The sequence below is a fragment of the Chinchilla lanigera genome, unplaced genomic scaffold (assembly GCF_000276665.1).
Source record: "Chinchilla lanigera isolate Chin_1 unplaced genomic scaffold, ChiLan1.0 scaffold00027, whole genome shotgun sequence".
Taxonomy (NCBI): Eukaryota; Metazoa; Chordata; class Mammalia; order Rodentia; family Chinchillidae; genus Chinchilla; species Chinchilla lanigera.
The window spans coordinates 13703852-13727582 of record NW_004955428.1 but is presented as its reverse complement, the minus strand read 5'-3'; the positions used below and the strand labels follow the sequence as shown (position 1 = coordinate 13727582).

At 35.4% G+C, this 23731-nt stretch overlaps 1 protein-coding gene across 3 annotated transcripts in view; it reads left to right on the top strand.

Annotated features, from left to right (window-relative positions):
- The window catches only part of Intu (inturned planar cell polarity protein), a 72275-nt gene that overhangs the window by 15448 nt on the left and 33096 nt on the right, over positions 1-23731 (top strand). For all 3 annotated transcript variants that reach the window (XM_013515337.1, XM_005386749.2, XM_013515336.1), the window contains exons 2-4: positions 2247-2788; positions 9325-9410; positions 14431-14634. In XM_013515337.1, coding sequence (XP_013370791.1) covers positions 2247-2788; positions 9325-9410; positions 14431-14634 — 832 coding nt within the window. The remainder of the gene's footprint in view (positions 1-2246; positions 2789-9324; positions 9411-14430; positions 14635-23731) is intronic.

Sequence of the window (23731 nt, the reverse complement as noted above, 5' to 3'; positions counted from 1 at the left end):
GGCTGGGCTTGAACTTGGGACCCTCCTGCCTCAGCCTTCAGGAATGCTGGAATTACAAGCCCACACCACCATGCTGGGTTGGCCATCCTTTGCTTATTCATTACTTTTGTTTGGGCTTTTTTTATTCAACCCTCCCCAACTTGCTTTAAAACCTCCTTTACCCCAGCCTCACTCTCAAGCTCCCACTAAGCTAAATTAGGGTACTGCCGTATGTCTCAGTTGTGAACTTACCAGGTGTATTGATTGTATTCTTTCTCAGTTTTTCTTCCTCCCTAAGCAAAGGCAGAAACTGATGTTTTCAGCATTTAATTCTGGTACTTATCATTAATGCCTGGTGCTGTTTAATTGTTCCACAATTAAAAACTGGCCCTCCCACCCTCTGCCTGTGTGGATCTTTGAATCATAAACAAAAAGTGATTTCACATTCAGATTACAGGGAGTCCTTTTTATGTTTAACAAGTGGAAAACATATTTCCTCAAGGTCATGCACCTACTATAAGTAATGTACCAAATGAAAAAGGTAAGATTATAAAGCTGACAAACTTCATTCATTATTTAAATGTGTATACACACACACACACACACACACACACACACATATATATATATATATATATATATGTCTTCATAATTTATTAAGGTATAATCATGGTATTTAAATGCCACCAGTTAATCTGTGATTAAATGTTTAATTTGTGATTAAACATTTATGATGGGTACACATTTTTTAGGCTCTTCAGAGAAGTACTGCAGTTACCAAATACTGATTCCTGTGAGTGTGGATACATGTGGGTGAAACAACTGATGTGTGGGCAGTGATGAGCACCTAAAGTTATGCCACACACTGAGAACCAGTGAGGACCAAAGAAGCATTAGTTTTGGGATAGAACCTAATTGTGTCTTTTTTTAAAAAAGTAACCTCATATTTACTTGAAAATTCCATATTAATGAACAGACACAGGCTAGGGTAGTATAGTATAGAGTATAGAGTAGGACATTTGGGGGGCTACTTTTCAAAGATTTTTAGAAATAGGCAGTCGGGCATGGTGGCACAAGTCTATAATCTTACTGCTCCAAAGGCTGAGGCAGGAGAATTGGTGTGAGTTCAAGGCCTGCCTGGGCTACATTGTGAGTTCAAGGATAGCCTGAACTATATAATGAGTGAGATCTTGTCTCAAAAAAATAAATAAAAGTAGGCATTTGATAACATTTTTAAGTTAAAAGCACCAGAGTTGCTAGTAAACATTGTAGCAAACAGAAAAGCTTTCTACCTAATTGAATGATTAGCACACAAATTATACCCTTTAATTCCAGGATATTATAGCTTATCTTACTGAAAAGACTGTCCCCACATGGTAGTTTCTCCACTGAAGCCAGTTTTGTTTTAAAGAACACAGGTTTGAAAGACAAGCACTTTGTAACATTGAACAGGATAGTTTGTGATTAGGTTTACTACTGTAAGATAAGTATATTTGTTCTTAATACTGTTTCAATAAATTTAATAGGAATAATTTCAATTTTTCCACTGACCTATTTCCCTGTTAAAAGTTTTTTTATAACCACATAGTGAATTATGTAATACATGCTTTACTTTTCTTACTACAATTACTCATAAAAAGGAGGTTTACACAAATTATAGCTTGTAGAAGTGATCGTTATTAGCTACGAATATAAACTGGCTGTTTTCAGCAATGATTTTTAGTTCATGGTGAGATGAATGTTTCTTTCTTGAAAGTTTTTATATAAATAAAGTCTATAAATGCAGGTCAACTGTAGCTTTCATTTGAACCTGACAACCATGCTGAGCAATTTTTATGCAAACAAGATGTTTTCACATACAGTTTCCAAATGGCTTGTTTCTGTGAGTGTCACTGCACAATCAAGAGTTAATGTAACTTATCATCCATTAAAATTGATGCTGAATAACCACACAATGGCTGAATTAATTTTATTTAAAAAGCCCATAGATTATAGAAAAGGTGTTTCTCTCTGTGCTCCTCCTCCTCCTGTTTTCTTCTTTATCACTATGCCTTCGCCCCAGCCCCGCTTCTTTAAGACTCTACAAAAAGCAGTCTACAGGAAATAGTGTTGATGATTACAATGAACCATAAAGGCTCAGGGAAATTTTGAAATAATAAAAGAACTTTGACCTTCTGCTTACCCCCACTGTCACTCCCTGATGGGAAGATGAAACTGTTTTCTTACATTAAACTGGTATTCAGATCATCTTCTCTTTCTTTCTATAGTGACCTAGAACCTGAATGGCTAGATAGTGTACAGAAAAATGGAGAGCTGTTTTATTTGGAATTAAGTGAGGATGAAGAAGAAAGCCGCCTTCCTGAAATACCACCAACAGTGAACCATGTCAGATTCAGTGAAAATGAGATTATCATTGAAGAGGATGATTACAAAGAAAGAAAGAAGTATGAACCCAAACTCAAGCGGTTTACCAAAATTTTAAAAAGTAAAAGACTTTTACCCAAGCGCTACAATAAAAAAAATAGCAATGATAATGGACCGGTATCCATTTTAAAACATCAGTCCAATCAGAAAACAGGGGTCATTGTCCAACAACAGTACAAAGATGTGACCGTTTATGTAAACCCCAAAAAACTAACTGTCACTAAAGCCAAAGAGCAGCTCAAACTTCTGGAAGTGCTGGTTGGGATTATCCATCAGACCAAGTGGAGCTGGAGAAGAACGGGAAAACAGGGCAATGGAGAGAGGCTTGTGGTCCATGGCCTGTTGCCAGGAGGATCTGCTATGAAAAGTGGTCAGATACTAATTGGTAAGTGTTGCTGATGTGCACCCGTCCTTGTTTGCAGAGACACAGATTAATGATGATGCCTTGTGAGAGGATAATAAACAACTCTATACAGTCTCCATAAATTAAGGACTAATTAATGATATTTGATACGATAGTGAAGTTGTAACTTGTGTTCCATAGGGCACAAGTTTCTTAAAATAAGCACTTTAATGCCAGGCATGGTGGCACACGCCTGTTGTTTTTTTTTTTTTAAAAAAAGGAGGAAAACATTAACAGACAGACAACATTTTACAAAATAGCAAAAGAACAGTACAGACAGTACGGAGTTACAAACAAAGTGGTAGGGAATTAACAATGCTTGTTGTATTACATACTGATATCTTCAAAGTGGTTTCTCGTGAAAACAGATATAGACATGCAATGCTGATCAACCAAGGACTCATTGACAGTTTCTTTCAGCAAAGAAATACAAGACAGTAGAGCAGCCATGTTAACTATCCTGCATATACATACATACAAAATTTCTCCTTCTTTCCCTTCTCTTTTCCCACATCCCAGTTGCCCTTTACCTTTGAGTGCTTTCCTATCAATACACGTCTGTTATCTCAGCACTCAGGAGGCTGAGGCAGGAGGATCATTGCAAGTTCAAGACCAGCCTGGGCTACAAAGTGAGCTCAAGGCCAGCCTGAACTGCATAGTGAGACCGTCTCAAAAAGACAAGAAAAAAGAGTACTTTAGTGTACTGAATACATTGAGCCTTCAGGCTAGGGGATAGCTTAACTTAATTTTCAAATTTTGAATTATATGAATTTCATCTTGGTTATATTTGCTGACAGGAAAAAAGACTGTACAGTGATAATTTAGGCTTGAATAACTATATCCAGTAAGATGTTACAAAAATATATAATTTATGAATAAAAATACTTTTAAATTGTATGTTTGCACTTGAGTACACTAAGTTCCTGGACTGGATTTAAACTGTTTCATTTGGCATAATGAACTACAGTGGTGTTACACATAAGTTTCCTTTTAAGGCTGCTTGTCATAAAATAATCCTACCAATTTTGAGGAAAACTTTACAAGTTATTCTGAATGTATGTTAAGATAAGCATTTTGTGTTGCTGATAAATTTGGATATAATGTTGGATATAATATTTGATGCTCACAAACATGATGTCTGAATTCAGTTAAGTTCTCAAATTTCTGGTAGGAACCTAATTAATTAAAGATAAATTAATTAAATTTGAGAATATATTATTAGTGAAATATAAAAGCTATAATGGTCCTTAATGCTGACAATTTTTTAAGTTGCCTCAGTTAAGAGAGTTAGATAAATAGGTTGAGCAGTCAAGTTTATTTCCCACTTCTTTTCTTGGCCAAAATACCTAAAAATACCCTAAAAGTCTCTTGCTCCAGCAAAGAGAGAGCGGGAGAAAGGGAGAGAGGAAAAAGAAAGAAGGGGTAGAAAGAGATTAAGGGATTTTTATAGAAATATTCAGAAATATTTCTAAGTATGTCTGATTTAAAGTCTGAATTTCACTTGTTCATTGATTCAATAAATTTAAAAATGTTTTGAATACTACCAGACACCAGGATTATAGAAATTATTCTAATGTGAACAGTGTGGAGCTCTTTTTATAGAAGAGATACAGAAGAGTACAGTCCCACACAGCGTGATAAATGTCACAGTACAGCATTATAAAGAGGGTCCTAAGGAAACATGTAGAAAGGGAACCTGTACAAAATGTGTGTTCCCAAATGGTCACAGCAAGACTTCCACTTCATCTGACAACGTGATGTTGATTGTAGCAAACCAGTCTATGCCAGTCCCAGGTCCCTACACCCATGGGGAACCAGCTCACCCAGGTCTTTCCCCACTCAGGTGGCACTTGTAGGGACTTAGTCCTGTTGGTTTGTCACTGAGGAGCAAAAGAAGATGAAAGACAAACAGCCATAGAATCAGTTTAACATGAGGGCAGCTAGGAGGCTCTTGCCTCTAGTGGACAGAGAAGTCCCAAGCACCTGGCTCATCCTGCTTTTATTCACTCAAACCTGAGTACGAGCAGTTATTTTTTTTTTTTTTTTTACGGTACCGAAAATCAAACTCACAACCTTGCACTTGCCAGGCAGGCACTGTGCCACTGCGCTAAACCCCTAGTCCCGAGTACAAGCAGTTAAAGTAACACAAGATTTAGCTGCCTTCCATCCTCCATTAGTTCATGTCTAGGTAAACAGCATAATCTCAGCTGTCTTACCTTTTCCCTAGAACTGGCAGTGTCATCATCTCTGTGTTTCCAAAGGAGTACAACCTGCTGCCTTTCTCCCTTGTGCTCACAGAGGAGGCCGGTTAGGCCTCAATTCGCATCTGTTCTCCCACAGCTGATCCTCCTTCCATAGGAAGTTATGTCTAGGTCCTTGAATCAGGTGGGCCTGTGACGACAGGTTAAGTATGTTGTGTGACTTAAGTGGGAACAGGCACTTCTGGTTATTTTGAGGACGCTTGTCTTGGAACCCATACACCATTCCGTGAGGAAGGCCAGGCTTTATGGAGAGGCCATGATTAGTGGCTGATAGCCTAGCTAAGGCTGCAGCCACCAGAAAAAACCTTTGAGAGGGATCCAGCCCCGATCACCATCTAGTTATAACTACATGAAGAACCTTTGCTTGAGCCCACATCCAGGAGAGATAATACATAATTGTTGTTTTAAGCCACTGAATTGTTGGGATGGTTTATTATCTAGCAGCGGATAACTGGAATAGGAGCATACCTGCATTCTGTTAGGTCTTGATGTTTCTTTCTTGTAAAGTGATGGGACTGAACTAGACTCTCTAAGTTTGTTCTTTCAGTTCTATAAAAGGCCAGGATTCCTACTTACAAGATCTTGCCTGGTTGTTTGCAGAACAATAATTTTGGAAACATTGGGATAATGCATCCTCATTCTTGTCTGGGGCTTTTGCTCTGAATACTTATTTGGATTGGGTATAGATAAATCTCCACAGTTCTTTTTACCATTTTTTCTTGAACCTAGTGTGGAGAAAAGAGAATGGACCATAGGGAAGAATAGAGTTTCTACCAGACTAGAGCTTCCTATTGCTTATCTTTTAAGGATTCTAATTTTCTTTGACCTTTGTTAGTATACCTTCTCACCAAACATGAAGAAGAGGCAAAAAGAGGCCTATAGTTTTCTCTAAATGTTATAATATGGCATCAGCTATAAATGTCAAATAATGATCCAAATAAATGTCATTCATTCATTGAACAAATATATTGAATGCCTACCATGCACCAAGCACTATATTAATATTTTCCTTCAAGCAAATGCATATATGTACAGTATCTATGATTCCTCCTCACAACAGAAAGCTTATAGGTAAGCAACCAATATATATAAAGTGTAAAGTCTCAAAAAAGTATCCATATAGGTAAAAAAGAAGAGATTTGACCCTCATTTCATACTATAAATAAAAGTCAATTTCTATTAAAGTGTACATCTAAATATGAAAGATAAAAGAATCAAATTTCTGTAAGATGATATGGGAAAGTATCTTTTAGACTTCATAAACATTTATTAAATACCACTAATCAAAATATTTAATTATACATTAAAATATTTAATATTTACATTAAAATTAACTTCGATTCATCAAGACCAGACAATACTATAAGTGCTGAGATTAGAGGTGCGCATCACCACACCTGGCACTAAATTTATTTGATTCTTAAATGCATCTTTTGATAAAATGTTCTTGCTATTTTTACCTATCAACCCCAGTGCATTTGTGCTTAGCTGTTGAAATGGGACAGAGCATACTTGTGACTCCCACGTATTGATTGAGGAAGAGCTTTCCTGGAGTACAGGTACCCGCTGCGGTTATGTGATATCCAGGACGCTTGTCTGAAGTCACTTCATGGACATGTTTAGGAAACTTAGAGGAAAACAAGTACCTAAGAGAATCAGAAGTGGTTCTCACACTTCTTTTACAGAAAAGTACCACACTCTAAACATTTTAAATATTAGGTGTACTGTATTCTCTTTTGAAATTAATTTTCCTATATTTTTGTGATGATACATGACCCCTACTTTTCTTAGACAAGATGCTTTCAGGTGATGCTCCCCACAGCCCTCAACAACCAAAATGTATTCCATAAGGTTGAGAGGAAGAAGTCATCTGGGACATTATCCGATGGAGTTTAGTTTAACAAATTTAAAATAGTTTCACTGTTTAGTTGCTCCAAGGATGATATAACCTGTAGAAAACTAAACCCAACATAAGAATGGTCAAAAAAAAAAAAAAAAAAAGAATGGTCCAAAAGTTTTGGTAGATTCATCATTTCTTTTTAGAATCAAAACAGCTATAAGCAGTTTGGCACAGTACTCTTGTTTAATTTCTTAAGAGGAATTAGAAGCATGTTGCTTTTATTTTTTCCAAATGGAAATGAAGTTGGAAATTTATTTTAGTCTGCAAGCTTTCACTTTTAGGAAAAATTGCTCAAAGCACTGTACTAATTGACCACTGTAAGGACTCAGTGCCCACTTAGAACTCTCAACTAGATAGAACTCTGAGCATCTGCAGCTTTTGTAAGCATTCACAGGATAGCTTAAAAAACTCCTCCTGCTTGCACAATTTCTTATAGCTAAATCTTGGAAACAACCCAAATGCTCATCAACTGAGGAATGGATAAAAAAGATGTGGTATTTTTATACAATGGAGTATTACTCTGCTATAAAAAAGATAAACTCAAGGCTTTTGTAGGTAAATGGATGCAACTACAGACCATACTCAAGTGAAATAAATCAGAACCACATGTGTAAACATCATATTGTTTCCCTGGTGTAGGAACCTGAAAGAATAAATAAAACCCAAAACATACAATAGGAAAGGGAAAGAAATTGCTCAAAGGAAGTAATGACTAGGATGAGGGCAAGAAAAAAAAAGAAATAAGGAAGACTATATATATATATGAATAGCTGGGATAACTGTACTGCTGATGTCTGATGGTATATTGAAATGAACAGTTAATGCTTACAATTTTTTATGCTCTGACCAGTTTTGCATGCTTTATCTGGTAATCTTAGCAACATAGTTGAAGATAATAATATGTAATATAACAACCACTGTTAATTCGTATCATTTTGTCTTGAAATCCTGTGTCACTTTAAATGTCCTTGCTGTGGTTCATTTATGTTTGTGATGCTGGTATGCTGCTATTGTTTTTCTTTTTTTTTTTTTTCTCATTTACTACTCTTTTTTAAAATAAAATTTAAAAAAGAGTAACATAATAAAAGAAACTCCTCCTGCTAACTCTGCCTACCCTATCAAGGATGCAAAGGGAGCAGGAGAAGAACAGCAGTACCTAAAGTATCAGTATTTCCATCTGTTCCCCAACTCCAAAGAGGGCCAGATGAAGCCTAATAGTAGTTTGCCTTAAAGAAAAGGAAGTGTGAATGTAGGGAATATCAGTCTTTTATAAAGAACAATGAATAATAGGATATTGAGCAAGACATTGTCCTTATAACTCCGTATATTGACCAAACTTGACCTTTGCTCTGGAGAGAGATACCACCTCTGTCATCCAAAGCTATTTGGCATACAAATAGTCTTGAAAAAATATGCTGTAACAAAGACTCACTATTATGGCTTGTAAGATGAAAAGAAACTTGAGAGAACCATGGAGAATTATCTATCACATTGTTTTACCTACATGCATGGTTATTACTCATCTTCCCCAAAGAACATTAAACTTCATGAAGGTAGAGATTTTGCTTGTTTTCTATCTTTAGTGCTTAACCAGTGCCTGACCCACAGTAGATGCTTGATAAATATCTGTTGGATGAATGAATGCATGTGAATTGACTCCCTAATGATATATCTTAGAGTGATGAAAAAATAACTTAGATATGTCTGTAGTTCTATTAACACAGCTTGCTGGTATTTTGATATTACTTTTAATTAGGTTCTGAAAGTGAATTTTTATTCTAACAGGGATCTTTATTTTATTACTAAACCTGGTAAACATAAGCATTTTTTAAAAAGCAGTGGAAATGGAAATTTTTACTGAAACATGCTCTGTAGTTCAATATGGTTGGATGCTTTAAAGCCAAGAACTGTGTGTAGACACAAATCAGTAATAGCAGTGAATACCACAGCATATTGAGTTATGCTGTACCACACGGTTTTAATTAAAACTTCAGCTGAAATTTTTTTACTGTGGATCTAAGTGGTTAGATTCAATTTGGTTAAGTGCAATATTTGATTTATTCTAAAAATTTTCCACTTGTCCTTTAGGTTTACATAACTTTTCCAGTTTTATTTAGAATGGGAATATTCATCTCTAGGTTATATTTAGTCATACTGCAGTGTTGGGAAGTATTATAGATTAAGAAGAGTAGAGGTGAGATATGCTGTATAACCTTGGACAAGTTCCTGAATATCTGTACACATTTACCATTGTATTTTGAGGAGCTCAGAATAAGTACTTTTTAATGTTTGAGTTCTAGATCTCCTTGGTTTTTGGATAGCCACACCACTATCGTTTATTGTTATTTTGTTTTTAGGTGATGTGCTTGTTGCTGTCAATGATGTTGATGTTACCTCTGAAAACATAGAAAGAGTTTTGTCTTGCATTCCTGGACCTATGCAGGTATGGGTATTTTTTTTTTTTTTTTGTATATTCTATAGTAAGTTACATAAAATCAATATATCTTGTACTATTTTAAGATTTTATTAGCTTATATGTGTAATGGGTGCATTACTTTTATATTGGGTTATTTAGAAATTTTCAACTCTTTCTAATGTCTTTAGCTTAGAGCATTGTTCTAAGAACAGAAAAATGTCTACATATAAAACTCATTCTAAGTAAAGCAGCAATAATAATAATAATAATAACATGTAATAACTTGGGGTTATAACTACTATATGTGCTGGTGGCAATCTAGTTCCTAGAAGAATTATTTTAGATAGTCATGGAATTTTTATTCTCTAAGTTATTATAATCACTATTGACTATACATTTTGGGGTTTTTGTTTGTTTGTTTGTTTGTCTGTCTTTTTTAGAGACAGGGTCTCACTATGCAGTTCAGGCTGGCCTTGAGCTCACTTTGTAACCCAGGCTGGTCTCGAACTCACAACAATTCTCCTGCCTCAGCCTCCTGAGTGCTGGGATTACAGGCATGTGCCACCATGCCCAGCTATTGACTATACATTTTGGTACATTATACATTGATTGTACATTTTTGTTGTTTTTTTGGTGTGGTTTTGTTTCTTGTGACAGTTAAGCATAATTGTCAACTTGATTGGCTTGGGTGCTGCCTGGGAGATTAGTAAAACACACTTCTTGGTGTTTCTGGTGGGTCACAGAGATGCGATACTGGGGTCTGTATTTGGTCCTTGGCACCTTCCTCTCTGTTGCTATTCTCCTGCTGTATTTCCCAGCCATTATGAACTAAGAATCTTTGCTCCACCATGATCATCTGCCATGATGTTCCTGCCTTAGAGGCAGCCAATGATGGAATAAATCTTCTGGAACTAAGCAAAAATAAACCTTTCCTCCTTTAAATTGTGTGAGGTATTTGGTCTCACCACTGAAAAACTAATACATAAATTTATACTTTTTCTTGATTTTTCTGTAATGTAGGTACATCTTCTGAACTTTTGTCTGCTACTTAATGAATTATTTTATATTCCTTGATATAAAAATGAATTTCTTTTATAATAAGTCCCTCTGACACTTTAAATACTGACATTTTGTATGGCAGATAACATTTTAGACATTAAATGTATTTTGAAAGTGCTATACCTTTTATTTAGGATTCTTGTTCTTTATTTAGGATTCCTGTTCATGTTAGCATCAGGAATTATCTTTCTGTTTTACTTGGGAGGTAGGAAAGATGATATGCTTTAAATGAGTTAGAGGATCCATCAGGCAGTAAGAAGATGAAGTAATTTTGGGATTGATCAGGATAAAGAACAAAATCCCTGCCAGATAGAATCTTACCTATATCTGATTTAGATTCTAAAATAAGACCTGTGGTAAAATTCTTTGTTTTGTAAGATGATTTCCCTTATGCTCATGTCTCTGAAACATATACTATACATTTGGGCAGACAAAGGATGACTGACTTGGACTTTATAAATTTATAAATTTAGCTATCTTTACAAATGTAAAATGAAAGTGCTGGAATAATGATGGCAGCCAATGATCAGCAGTGCCTAGGAATAGATAAAGAGATGTAGGTGGAGACAGGGTTGTATTTGAAATATTAATAATCAAGTAGACACTAGCTGTCCATAGTGCTAGAATAGCACTATGTAACTATAAAAGTATAGTAGGATGTGTTAAAAATGCCAGGTACCCCAACAGGCTTAGGTAGCAACTACTTACCAATCAGTAATAAAGAACTGCAGAATTTTAACAACTGAACCAGCTTCCCTCTTGTAAAGTAGCTGCCTAATCAGCCCTGAGTGAAGGCTCCCTTTTTCTTGCTGATATTAGTTGTAGGTAGATTGCCATTACAGGAGCACAACCACATTTATGTTTACCAAAGAGTTACATTATACTTATACTTAATTAACAATTGCAAATTAAATCATGCACACCTGACAAAAAAAGAGAAGGAAATAATTTGAGTTATTTTGGACCAATTCTACCTACAATTAACATGTCCTCATTTTTTTATTTTAAAGAGAAAAGAACAAAAAATAACAAAGACAAAAACAAAACAACACAAAAACTGTAAAAATGATATAGAATTTCAAAACAAGATGATAGGAAATCAACAATGGTTGCTCTATTACTTATTATTATCTTCAAAGTAGTTGCTCAGATTACCAGATATAGGGATTCAAGATTGAGCAAACAATTAAACATTAACTGTTCCTTTCAATAAACTAATAGAGAGGCCAGGGATATAGCTCAATGGCACAAATGCCTACCTGGCAAGCGCAAGGTCCCGAGTTCGATACCCGGTACAAAAAATAAAAAATAAACTAATAAAAATTAGTAGTACAATTATCTTAGCTATCTTGTGTCTATATACATGTATTATTTTCTTTTCCTTCTTTCTTTTCTCTTTTCCCTCATCCCAGTTGTTCTTTCCTATTGAGCAGTTTCCTTCCCTTTCACAATATCTATTGTACCTTTCAGATTTTATTTACTATGGGGATATTTATATAAACTTTATTCATTGAATATTTCTAATTGAAAGTCTAAAACTTTTAAAGCATCCTGTTGATACTCAAAGAATCTGGAAGTTTGAAGCATTTCAGATTTCAGGTTTTTGGATTAGGTATTGTATATCTACATTGTCTTTGATGTTAAAATATGTAAGTGTGGTGAAGTACTTAAGGATGAAGTATTAAAACACTTCAATTTATTAGATAATGGTGTAGGTTAAATATCCCTGCAAATAATTTAATTTTCAAATATTTCAGCCAAAGTGTGTGTGTAAGATGATAGATAGATAATAGATAGATAGATAGATAGATGTATAGCTATAGATACATGTATAACTATAGATATATAGTTCAGGGGAGACAGCAAAGGGAGAGGTATAGAAAAATGAAGAAGACAGGAGAGAAGAGTTAGAATGAAACAAATATGACAAAATATTAACAACAGAGTAAGGGATAGATGAGTGATCATTATACTCTTTTTATAACTTTTTTGTAATTTTTTAATTTCTAAAATAAAATGTCATGAGTTTTACACTTTAGAAAATTCAAACTGTAGGAATGAAGGTACACGTATCCTTATTACAGACTTCTATGACCTTGACCCATTGCCAGCTATAAGTTCTCACTTATTCAACAAGCCGATAATCTTATCTGTATTGCACATCTTCCAACTCTCATTGGTCAGAGAACTGGTCAGAGAATTTGGGTCTAAATTTTGCAGCTGGTCAGAATTTTCATTCAACCCTGACCATAGGTGGTTTTCCTGGAGCTTTAGAGGAGTTGAACCTAAAGGTCATTAGTCTTGGACTTTTACTTCTGTTAGGTTTAAAGGAGGCAAGCCTTCGGAAAGGAAATCATGCTTAAATGGAATGTTTTAACTTTTATTATTTCTTTGTTATATAAAGTGATACTTCTATATATACGGAAAAATTAGGAAATTGACTAGGAAAATTTTTTCTAAAACATTGTAAATTACTAAAAGTAAGGATTTCATTTCATTTCATTTCATTTCATCTAATTAAGCAATAGCCAGGCTTCCTTCTCTCTTGGCTGTAGGGGTCAAGTGCCTGGATTGCTGAACACTACGAACCAAACCCTGAGGAACAAATTCTCTAGGTTGCTGCCATTCTGGAACGTTGTGCTCTGGAGCTGTCTTCTCAGAGCAAAGTCTTTTTACCTTTGCAATTTTGAGTAAAAGGTAGAAGTCCTGCTAGTTTTTGTGATGCTTTCAGGCTATCTTTTCTATTGTCTTGTTCCTTTTCAGCAACCAAGTTCTCCTCTGCTTCATCTTTGTAGGCCATAACTTTACCTAAGCTTCCTTTCTGTTCAAATTCAAACTTCTTAAATCATTCTGCTAGACCGTATACTCTGCATTCCCAAAGTAGAGCTGGCAAAAGGCCCCCAAAATAGCCACATCACCACCTCAGCTTTAGACTGCCTTGAAGTGTTTACCACAAGATTAATTAGCCTGCCGTCCTTGATCTGTCTCCTGTTATGTCCCTGGACATAGCAAAATGCAGACAAGTTTTCTGTCAAAACATAACACACATGGCCTGGAGTCCAACAGTCAATGTAATCCTTGTTCTTAACTGAAAACTCCTGAGCCTGGTCTTTACTAGATACGTTCTGTCAGCATTCTGGTCCTCTGGACTCTGACCAGAATCTCCCATCAAGTTTTTATTCCAGAGCTGCTGCTTCAGTCAGCATCTCCAAACCTTTCCAAACTTCTCACAAGCGAGTTCCAAAGGGTCCTGAACCACATGGTCAGGTAGCGTCACAATACTGACCCCACTTCTCTGGTTCCAAAGTCTCTTTTAATTACTTTTCTCGTTGCTGGAAAGAAATACTTGACACCCTTAAGTTACAGAAAGAAAAGTCTATTTGAGCTCACAGTCTGTAGATGTTTCAGTCTATTGTTTGCTGGCTCCAAAGCATGGCAGCATGGCAAAGGGGAATGGAAGAGGAGAAAGAGCTCATGGTAGGGGAGACAGGAGGCAGCAGTCAGTGAAGCAAATCTCCCTTTCCCTTTTATCCCATCCAAGCCACAAGCCTTTTGGGTGGTGATGCTACCCACTCTCAGGGTGGGCCTTTCCATTATCTATCTACCCCCAGAACTATGCTAAACCAATCTGTGGACTGACTGAGTACAACACACACTTAAGCCCAATATCACATCCCTAGCTTCAGCCAGCTCCAACAGGTCCTAGCTATGAGTGCAGGAGGCTTTGGGGGACATCTAGATATAAGCCTTAACATCATTATATATTCTTACTCAAAAAATACTTGTAATAATGTGCATGAGATACTTACTATTCAAGGAGCTGGAGATATATAAATAGAACACATAGTCCTTGCCGTCAGGAACCTTACTCTAGGATGATTTATCCATCATGTATGCACCTGAGTGTATGGGCAAGCATGGAGCCTTCTTTGTGAAAAATGCAGCTGATTCTGTTTATTGAAAAATCAACATACTGTAATTTTTAAAGGTGAAACTGACATTCGAAAATGCATATGCTGTGAAAAAGGAAAAAACCCAACCAAGAAAGAAAAAGGCAAATTTGAACACAAATGATTTAGTCAAACTTCTATGGGAAGAAGAGGCTGAAGACAACCAGCAGAATATCCATAATACTCCGCATATCATTATGTATCTCACACTACAGCTCGACTCAGAAACATCAAAGGAAGAGGTGAGTGTCTTCTCAGAGTGCAAAGGAAAAAATACTTTTTATAGCTCTCCCAGTGTACAATTAACAGTTATATATAATGCAGAAAAACAGATGCATTAGTGATGTTTAAAATCGTCTATATATTTTATATTCTATTATATGTATGAATATTTCATGTTACAAATGTTAAAAGTAAATGAACTATTCAATTATTTTAACCAGAAAAGGAAGCAGGAAAAGGTATTGCTACAATATCTTTTAATTTAGCACCAAAGATCTGTTACTGTTTTTTTGGCTAGCTTTATATTGAAGTGTTACATATAAGGAACAATTTTAAGTGTACAATTTGATGAGTTCTGACAAAGATACAGAATTGTGTAAGTAGCATCACAGTCATGATATTAAACATTTTTTCGCTCCCTAAAAGTTTCCTTGTGGCCTTTGCAATCAATCCCTTCCTGCTACTTCTTAGTGAAAGGAGGGGACAGTGTCTAGGACTAACTATCTCTCATATGTTATAAATAGTTCTTACATATTCTTTTTCATTCATTTCTTGATGTTTATTGAACACCTGTTTATGCTTGGCATAATACTAGATAGTGGGTATTTATTTTTGTAAGTAATGAAATAATCCTAGCAAGGGTAAATAGCATGCTAAAGTTCCCATAGCTAGTAACAACAGAACTTCTGTTTAAACACAAGTGTTTTGCCTCCCAATTGTGTACTCTTCCTATGATATTAGGTTGCTTTTCATCAAAAGTGTTTTAAGGCTATTTTTTGCTCAGATTTTTAAAGAAATGTTTTCTACTTTTTCTATTTTAAAGAGAAAAAACAATAAAATAACAACCAAGACAAAAACAAAACAACACAAAAACAATGAAAACAATACAAGATTTCAAAACAAGATGACAGGAATTAACAATGGTTGTTACAATTGCTCAGATTTTCTGTGTCTCACTGATTTTTTTTGTGTGTTCAGCCCATTCATAATTAAGAGAGATATGGAAAGCTCTTACTCTGTAGGAGATTTGTCCATTTTTCCCCCTCTAGTTCCAAGCATTTTTGTTTTACATAATTTGATGTAATTTTATTAGTGCTTATTAAACACTAATTGCATTAGTGTTTAGAATTATTAAGTCTCTGAACCTTTTAAATTGTGATATGATCCTCTCTGCTCCAACAATATTCTGGGTTTTAAATTTTATTTTATTTTTGAATGACATAATATTTATACATGTTTATGGGGTATAAAGTGATGTTTTGCTTCATGTGTACTTTGAGTAATAAGTCAGGGTAATTTAGCATAGTCATCACTTTAAACTTTTATCATTTCTTTATGATAAGTACATTCAGAATCCTCTCTTCCAACTATTTTGAGATATAGACTGCATTATTATTAACTGCTGTGCCACCACAACTTACTCCTATCTAAGTGTAACCTTGTCCCTATTTCCCAGCCCCTCCCTACTCTTCTCTCCTATTCTGCCCAGTCTCTGGTAACCACTGTTTTACTCCAAACTTCTATAATACCAACATTTTTAGATCCCACATATGAATGAAATCATGTGGTCTTTCTGTGTTCAATTTATTGCACTTAAAATAATGACCTTCAGTTCCATTCCACTCATGTTGTCAAAAATGACAAGATTTCATCCTTTCCTTATGACTGTGTTATTTAGCTTTCCATCCATCCTGGAGACAAAATGCCTGAGAGAATCAACTTACAAGGAGAATAGGTTTGTTTTAGCTCACAGTTTTGGAGGTTTTAGTCCATGGTTGGTCAGCCTGTTGGTTCTGTGCTTGTAGTGAGGCAGTACATCACAGTGGGATCATGCAGTAGTAGAAGCTGTGCAATGACAGCCAAGAATCAAAAGCCAGAGAAGGACCTACATCCTACTAGCCCCTTCTAGAGTACACCCTGAAATGTTCTACTGCTTCCCAGTAGCACCACAGATTGGGAACCAAGCCTTCAAAACATGGACCCTTGGGAGACGTTTAAGAAAACTATGTCAGTGACTGAATAATATTCCATTGTGTATATGCACTACACTTTCCTTACCCATTTTCCCTGATGGTTAGTGATACTGAGCATTTTTCAAACATCTGTTGGCCACTTGTATTCCTTCTTTTGAGAAATGTCTGTTCAGATATTGGGCCTATCTTTAAACTGGATTATTTGGGGTTTCTGCTGTTGAATTCCTTATAAATTCTGGATGTTAACCACTTGTCAGATGTATAGTTTGCAAAATTTTTTCTCCTATTCTATAGGTTGTCTCTTAGCTGTGTTGTTGTTTATTTTATTTTCCAGAATCTTTTTAGCTTGACATAATCCTATTTGTTAATTTTTGCTTTTGTTGCCTGTGCTTTTAGGGTCTTAACAAAAAAACTTTTTTTTTTTTTTTTTTTTTTTTTAGCTTTTTGAGACAAGGTCTCACTATGCAGTTCAGGCTGGCCTTGAGCTCACTTTGTAGCCCAGGCTGGTCTCGAACTTGCAATGATCCTCCTGCCTCAGCCTCCCAAGTGCTGCGATTACAGGCATGCTCCACCATGCCTGGCGCAAAAAAAATCTTGCCACAGACCAGTGTACAAAACATTTCCCCTCTGTTTATGTCTTAGTAGTTTCATAGTCTTGTGTCTTGTATTTAAATCTTTAACCTGACATATTTGTAACTTGTGAGAGGATAAGGCTCAAGTTCATATGGATATCCAGTATACCATTCCTTTCCTCTTCTCCCTTCCTCTCTCGTCCTCTCCCTCCCTCTCTCTTTCCTTCCTCCTTTTCTCTTGGCTCCCATCTCCTTTTCACTTTTTCTCTCCCTCTCTTCCTTTGTCTTGTTCTCTTTTTTTCTCTGAGATAGGGCCTCCCTATGTTGCTCAAGCTGATCTCAATTTTCTGGGCTCAGATAATCCTCTTGCCTCAGCCTCAGATAGCTGGGACTACAGGTTTGGTTCAGTGTGCCATTAATTGAAGAGTGTCCTTTCCCCACATTCCCCATATTCTTGGCCCTTTATAAAAAGTCAGTTGCTGTAAATGCTGTAAATAAAGAAGTTATTTGTGGACTTTTTATGCTGTTCTCTTCATTTTCTGTCTATTTTTATGCCAACTGCATGTTTTTTGATGAATGTAACTTTGTAGTAAGTGGTGTGGTTGTGCCTGGATTTTTCTTTCTGCTTAAGATTACTTTGGCTATTTGAAGTCTTCTGTAATCTCATATAAATTTGGGCTTGTTTTTTTCTATTTCTGTAAAGAATTACTGTAGGGATTATATTGAATCTATAGATTGCTTTAGGCAGTATGTACATTTTCACAGTATTATTTCTGCAAGTCTATGAACACTGAATATCTTTCCATTTATTGGGATCCTCTTTCTCTCATCAATATTTTGCATTTTTCATTGTAAAGATCTTTCACCTCCTGATTAAACTCATTACTGGGCATTTTATTTTTCTGTAGCTTTGTAAATAGGATTGTTTTGTTTCTTGCTCAGTAGTTTGCAGTACATAATAATTATGTTCATTGTGGGGGGTTGTTACATATACATAACACATCTTAATTCTTTTTTTCATCCCCTTCCTCCCTTCCCTCCAGGCTTCCTCCCTCTCTTGGTCCACTTCCCATTTGCAAAAGATCTGTCTCCCTATTTCCTATTACCTATCTTTTATTTTGCTTTGTATTTGTATTTTGCTTTTTCATATAAGAGAAACCATATAATATTTAAGCTTGTGTATCTGATTTACTTAACATTATGGTCCCCAGTTACATCCATTTTCCTACAAATGGCTCAAATTTATCCTTGTTTATTTATAGCAGAGTAGTACTCCATTGTGTGTGAATACTACATTTTCTTTATCCACTCATCTATTGATGGGTATATGTTATTTACAAAATTTAGCTATAATGAATTATGCTGCTATAAACATGAGTATGCATGTATCATTGCAGTATGATGTCTTTACCTCTTTCAAGAAGATACTTAGGGAACAGCTGAGTCAAAAGGAATTTCTATTGTTCCCCCGCCCCCCCGAGGAATTTCCAGACGGTTGTACTAGTTTACATTTCCTCTAACAATGTAGAAGGGTTCCTTTTTCCCCTCAGCCTTGGCAGCACTTGTTATTATTTGATTCCTTAATTATATGAGGTAGAATCTCAGGGTTGTTTTAATTTGCATTTCTTTAATGACCAAAGATGTTGAACATTTTTTCTTGTATTTATTGGCCATTTGTACTTCTGAGAAGTGTCTATTCATTTCAGTTGCTCACTGTTATTGTCTTTTATTTGGATGATCTAAGTTTTTGAGTTCTTTGTATATTCTAGATATTCCTATGTCTGAGCAATAGCTGTAAAAAAACTGTTTCTCATTCCATAGGTTGTCTCTTCATTCTGTTGATTCTTCCCTCTGCTGTGCAGAAGCTTTTTAATTTGATATGATCCCTTTTGTTGATTCTTAATGTTACTTCTGGTGCAATTGGGGTTCTATTCAGAAAACTCTTGCCTATGCCCATGTTGTTAATAGTTTTACCAGTTTTATCTTCCAACAGATTGTTTCTGTTTTAACATTTAGATCTTTGATTCATTTTGATTGTAGTTTAGTACTCAAGTGCTTTTTTCTGCATCTATTGAAACCATCATATAGTTTTGGTCTTTGGTTCTGTTAATATAGTTTCCCATATTTAAGGGCTGGGGATATAGCTCAGCGGCACAGGCGCCTACCTGGCAAGCACAAGGTCCTGAGTTCAATTCCCAGTTCCAAAAAAAACCCTGAGTTTCTCATATTTATAGATTTGCATATTTTTTGAAGCATCCAGGCATACCTGGGTTGAATCCTATCTGATCATGATAAATGATGTTTTAATGCAGTATTGAATTTGTTTTGTGAATATTTTGCTGAGGACTTTTGAATCTATGTTCATCAAGGGGATACTGATCTATAATTTTTTTCCTTCTATCTTTTTTAAAATTAATTTTATTGCCTAGCACGGTGGCACATGCCTATAATCCCAGCACTCAGGAGGCTGAGGCAGGAGGATTGCTGTGAGTCTGAGGTCAACCTGGGCTACAGAGTTGAGTTCAAGGCCAGCCTGAACTACATAGAGAGACTCTGTTTCAAAAATAAATAAAATAAGATAGATTAAAATTAACTCACATTCTATCTATCTTTAATACTGGCCTCATAGCATGAGTAAGGAAGTATTCTCCGATCCTCAGTTTTTGTGGGGTTTTTTGTTTTTATAGTTTGAAGAAAACAAAACATAGTACAGTGGTGCTTTGGTTTACAAACTTCATTCTTTCCACAATTCTGGTTGCCAACCAAGATGGACGAGAACTAAATCAAATTCAGTAGTTAGGTTCGATGTTGACTTATAGAGAAATTTGATTTGGTTCTTGTCCAGTTCAGTTTATAACCAGAATCGTGGAGAGAATTGAGTTTGTAAATCAAGACACAACTTAGTTCTTCATTAAATGTTTGGTAGAATTCAGTAGTGAGCCATCAGGTCCTGGCTCTTTTTTGATAGGAAACTTTGTTACTTATTTAATCTCATTGCTCATTATGAGGTTTTTCTATGACTTCATATTTCAAATTTGGTAGTTTATTTATATCCAGAAATTGTTCTTTGTTTTGTCTTTTCTTTAACATTAACATTTAAATTGTTTTAGCTTTTAATGTTATTAAAGCTTTATTTTATAAATATTTGAGTGGTTTATTTGCTTTTTATATTTCTCTTTTGTGTCTATATTTTTGGTATATCTCTTATAGCAGTTTCCAACCTGGCAATATCTTTTTTTTTTTTTTTTTTAAAAAAGAACAAAAACATATTAACAAATAGACCCCCCATTAACAAAACAGCACAAGAACAATACAAACAGTACTGAATTACAGACAAGATGACAGGAAATTGGGCTGGGGATTTAGCTCAGTGGCAAAAGCGCCTGCCTGGCAAGCGCAAGGCCGTGACTTTGGTTCCCGGTACCAAAGAAAAAAAAAAAAAAAAAAAAAAAAAAGATGACAGGAAATTAACAGTGGTTGCTATATTACCTGTTGATAACTTCAAAGTGGTTACTGAGGAAAACAAATATAGACATGCAAGATTGATCAAATAATTAATCATTAACTGTTCCTTTAATAGAGTGAGATAAGTCAGTACTAAACTATGTTAGCTATCCTGTATATACATATATCCATAATTTCGCCTTCTTTCTCTTTTCCCTCCTCTCAGTTGCTCTTTACTTTTGAGTAGTTTCCTTTCATTTCACAATGTTTATCATACCTCTAATTTTTATTCACTGTTTCAGGTTCTTACACTAGTGAGACAATACGTTGCTTACACATGCAGGTCTGATTTATTTCACTTATGAGTACGGTCTCTAGCTGTGACCATTTACTTGTAAAAACCTCGAGTTTATCTTTCTTTATAGCTGAGTAATATTCCATTATATAAAAATGCCACAATTTTTTATCTAGTCCTCAGTGCATGGACACTTGGGTTGCTTCCATGATTTAGGTATTACAAATTGCACTGCTATAAACATGGGTGCACATATATCACTGTGATATGATGTTTTCAGATCTTCTAGGCAAGTACCCAGAAGGGAAATAGCTGGACTGAATGGGACCCCTAGACCTACTTTGCTGAGGAACCTCCAAACTGATTTCCACAGTGGTTTTACCAGTCTGCATTCCACCAGCAGTGGAGAAGAGTTCCTATTTCTGCACAGCCTCACCAGCATTTGTTATTGGTTGATTTCTTGATGATAGCCATTCTTACTGGGGTAACATGAAATTTCAACATTGTTTTAATTTGCATTTCTGGAATGACTAATAATGTTGAACATTTTCTAATTTATTTATTTGCCATTTGTATTTCTTTACCTGAGAAGTATGTATTCATCTCAGATGCCCATTTTAGGATTGGATCTTTGAACTGGGGGAAGGGTTGATTTTTTTAATTCTTTATATGTTCTAGATAGAAGACCTTTGTCCAAGGGACAGCCAGCTGAAATTTTTTCCAATTTGTGTGTTTTCTTTTTATTCTGCTGGTGGTTTCTTTAGATGTGCAAAAACTTTTCAGTAAGATGATATCCCAGTTGTTGATTCTTTGAAGTACTTCCCATGTGGTTTGGTTTTTGTTCATGAAGTCTCTGCCTACCCCTGTGTCTTCAAGATTTTTACCTACTTCCTCTTCCTACAGATTTAGTGTTTCTGTTTTAATGTTGAGATCTGTGATCCATTTTGACTTGAGTTTTAATTAGCATCCCTCGAATGACCAGTGATGTTGAACATTTTTTCATCTGAGAAGTGTGTATTCATCTCAGATGCCCATTTTGGTGGGGGTACAGACAGGTGCATGGTGATAGACTTGGGTCTATCTTCAGTCTTTGGCAAGGGGCAAGCCAGTTTTTCCAGCAACATTTATTAAAGGGGCTATCATTCTTCCAGTGAGCTTGTTTGACCCCTTTATCGAAGATGAGGTGGCTGAGTGTGTTTGTGGTCCAGCCTGGCAATATCTAACCTCTAGTTGACAACCTCATTTATAGAGATTACTAAAATATTTAAATTTGTTTCTGCTATCTTCAAAATTTTCTAGTGAAACTACTTTATTCAAGAGATTTTTCTTACCCAATATTTTTTTTTTTTTTTTTGGTTTTTCTCCGGTACCGGGAGCCGAACTCACGACCTTGCGCTTGCCAGGCAGGCGCTTTGCCGCTGAGCTAAATCCCCAGCCCCTCTTACCCAATACTGATTGCTTATATCATTATTCTTTCTGCATATTTTTCTTTTTTTTTTTAGTGGTTCTAGAGATTGAAGTCAGGCCTTGCACATGGGAAATACTACAAAAATCAACAAATAGAATACCATCTTACTAAAAAGCTTTTGCACAACAAAAGAAATCACCAATAGAGTGAAAAGACAACCCACAGAGTAGGAAAAATTTGTAGTCCCTCAGACAAAGAACTTCTATTTAGAATATATAAAGAATTGAAAAAAATCAGACCCCCAAAATTCAAAGACCTAATCCAAAAATGGGCATCTGAGATGAATACACACTTCTCAGATGAAAAAATGTTCAACATCACTGGTCATTTGAGAGATGCTAATTAAAACAACACTGAGACTCCTTCTAACTCTGGAAAAAATGGCTATCATCAAGAAATCAAACAATAACAAATGCTGGTGGGGTGGTAGGGAAAAAGGAACCCTTCTCCACTGTTGGTGGGGGTACAGACAGGTGCAACTGCTGTAGAACTCAGTGTGGACATTCCTCAAAAAACTAGAATTAGAGGTCCTTTCCCCTTCTGGGTATCTTCCAGAGGAACTGAAAACATCATATCACAGCAACATATGTCCACCCGTGTTTTAGCAGCACAATTTGTAATAAATACATCTTGGAAACAATCCAAATGGCGATTAACCAAGGAATGAATAAAAAGAAGTGTGTTTTGTTTTTTTTTAATAATGAACTACTACTCATCCATAAAGAAGGATAAACTGGAGACTTTTATAGGTAAATGGATGCAACTTGAGACCATACTCATAAGTGAAGTAAGTCAGACTCATATGTGTAAACACTGTATTATCTCACTAGTGTGAGAAAGTAAACAATAAGATGCAAAATGTACAATAGATAATAGGACTAAGGAAGAAACTGTCAAAAAGAAAAGAAAAACTGTGATGGGAGAATGGGGAAAGGAAGGAAGGGAAAAGGAAAAAAATATATATACACACACAAGATAGTTAAGATAGCTATACAGCTAGTATCTCTTAGTTCATTGAAAAGAAAGGTTTGTGCTAATACTGTTTAGACAATGTTTCATGCCTGTGTCCTATACACTGATCAACTATTAGGAATATAACAATACATATGTATTAATTATTGTTACTGTCTTACTAGCCTGTTTCAAAACTGTTTTATTGTTATTTTAAATTTTTTCTCTTTAAAATTAAAATAAATAAAAAATAAAAATAGTATCCTTTTGTTTTCTGACTTTCATTGCTGCTGTTGCAAATCTGTCAGGAATGTGTTTTTCTTTTCTTTGTTAGCTTTCTTCCTTTTGCCATGTTCCAATTACTGTTTAACCTCTCCATTGGATTTTTTATTTAAACAATTATATTTTTAGCTT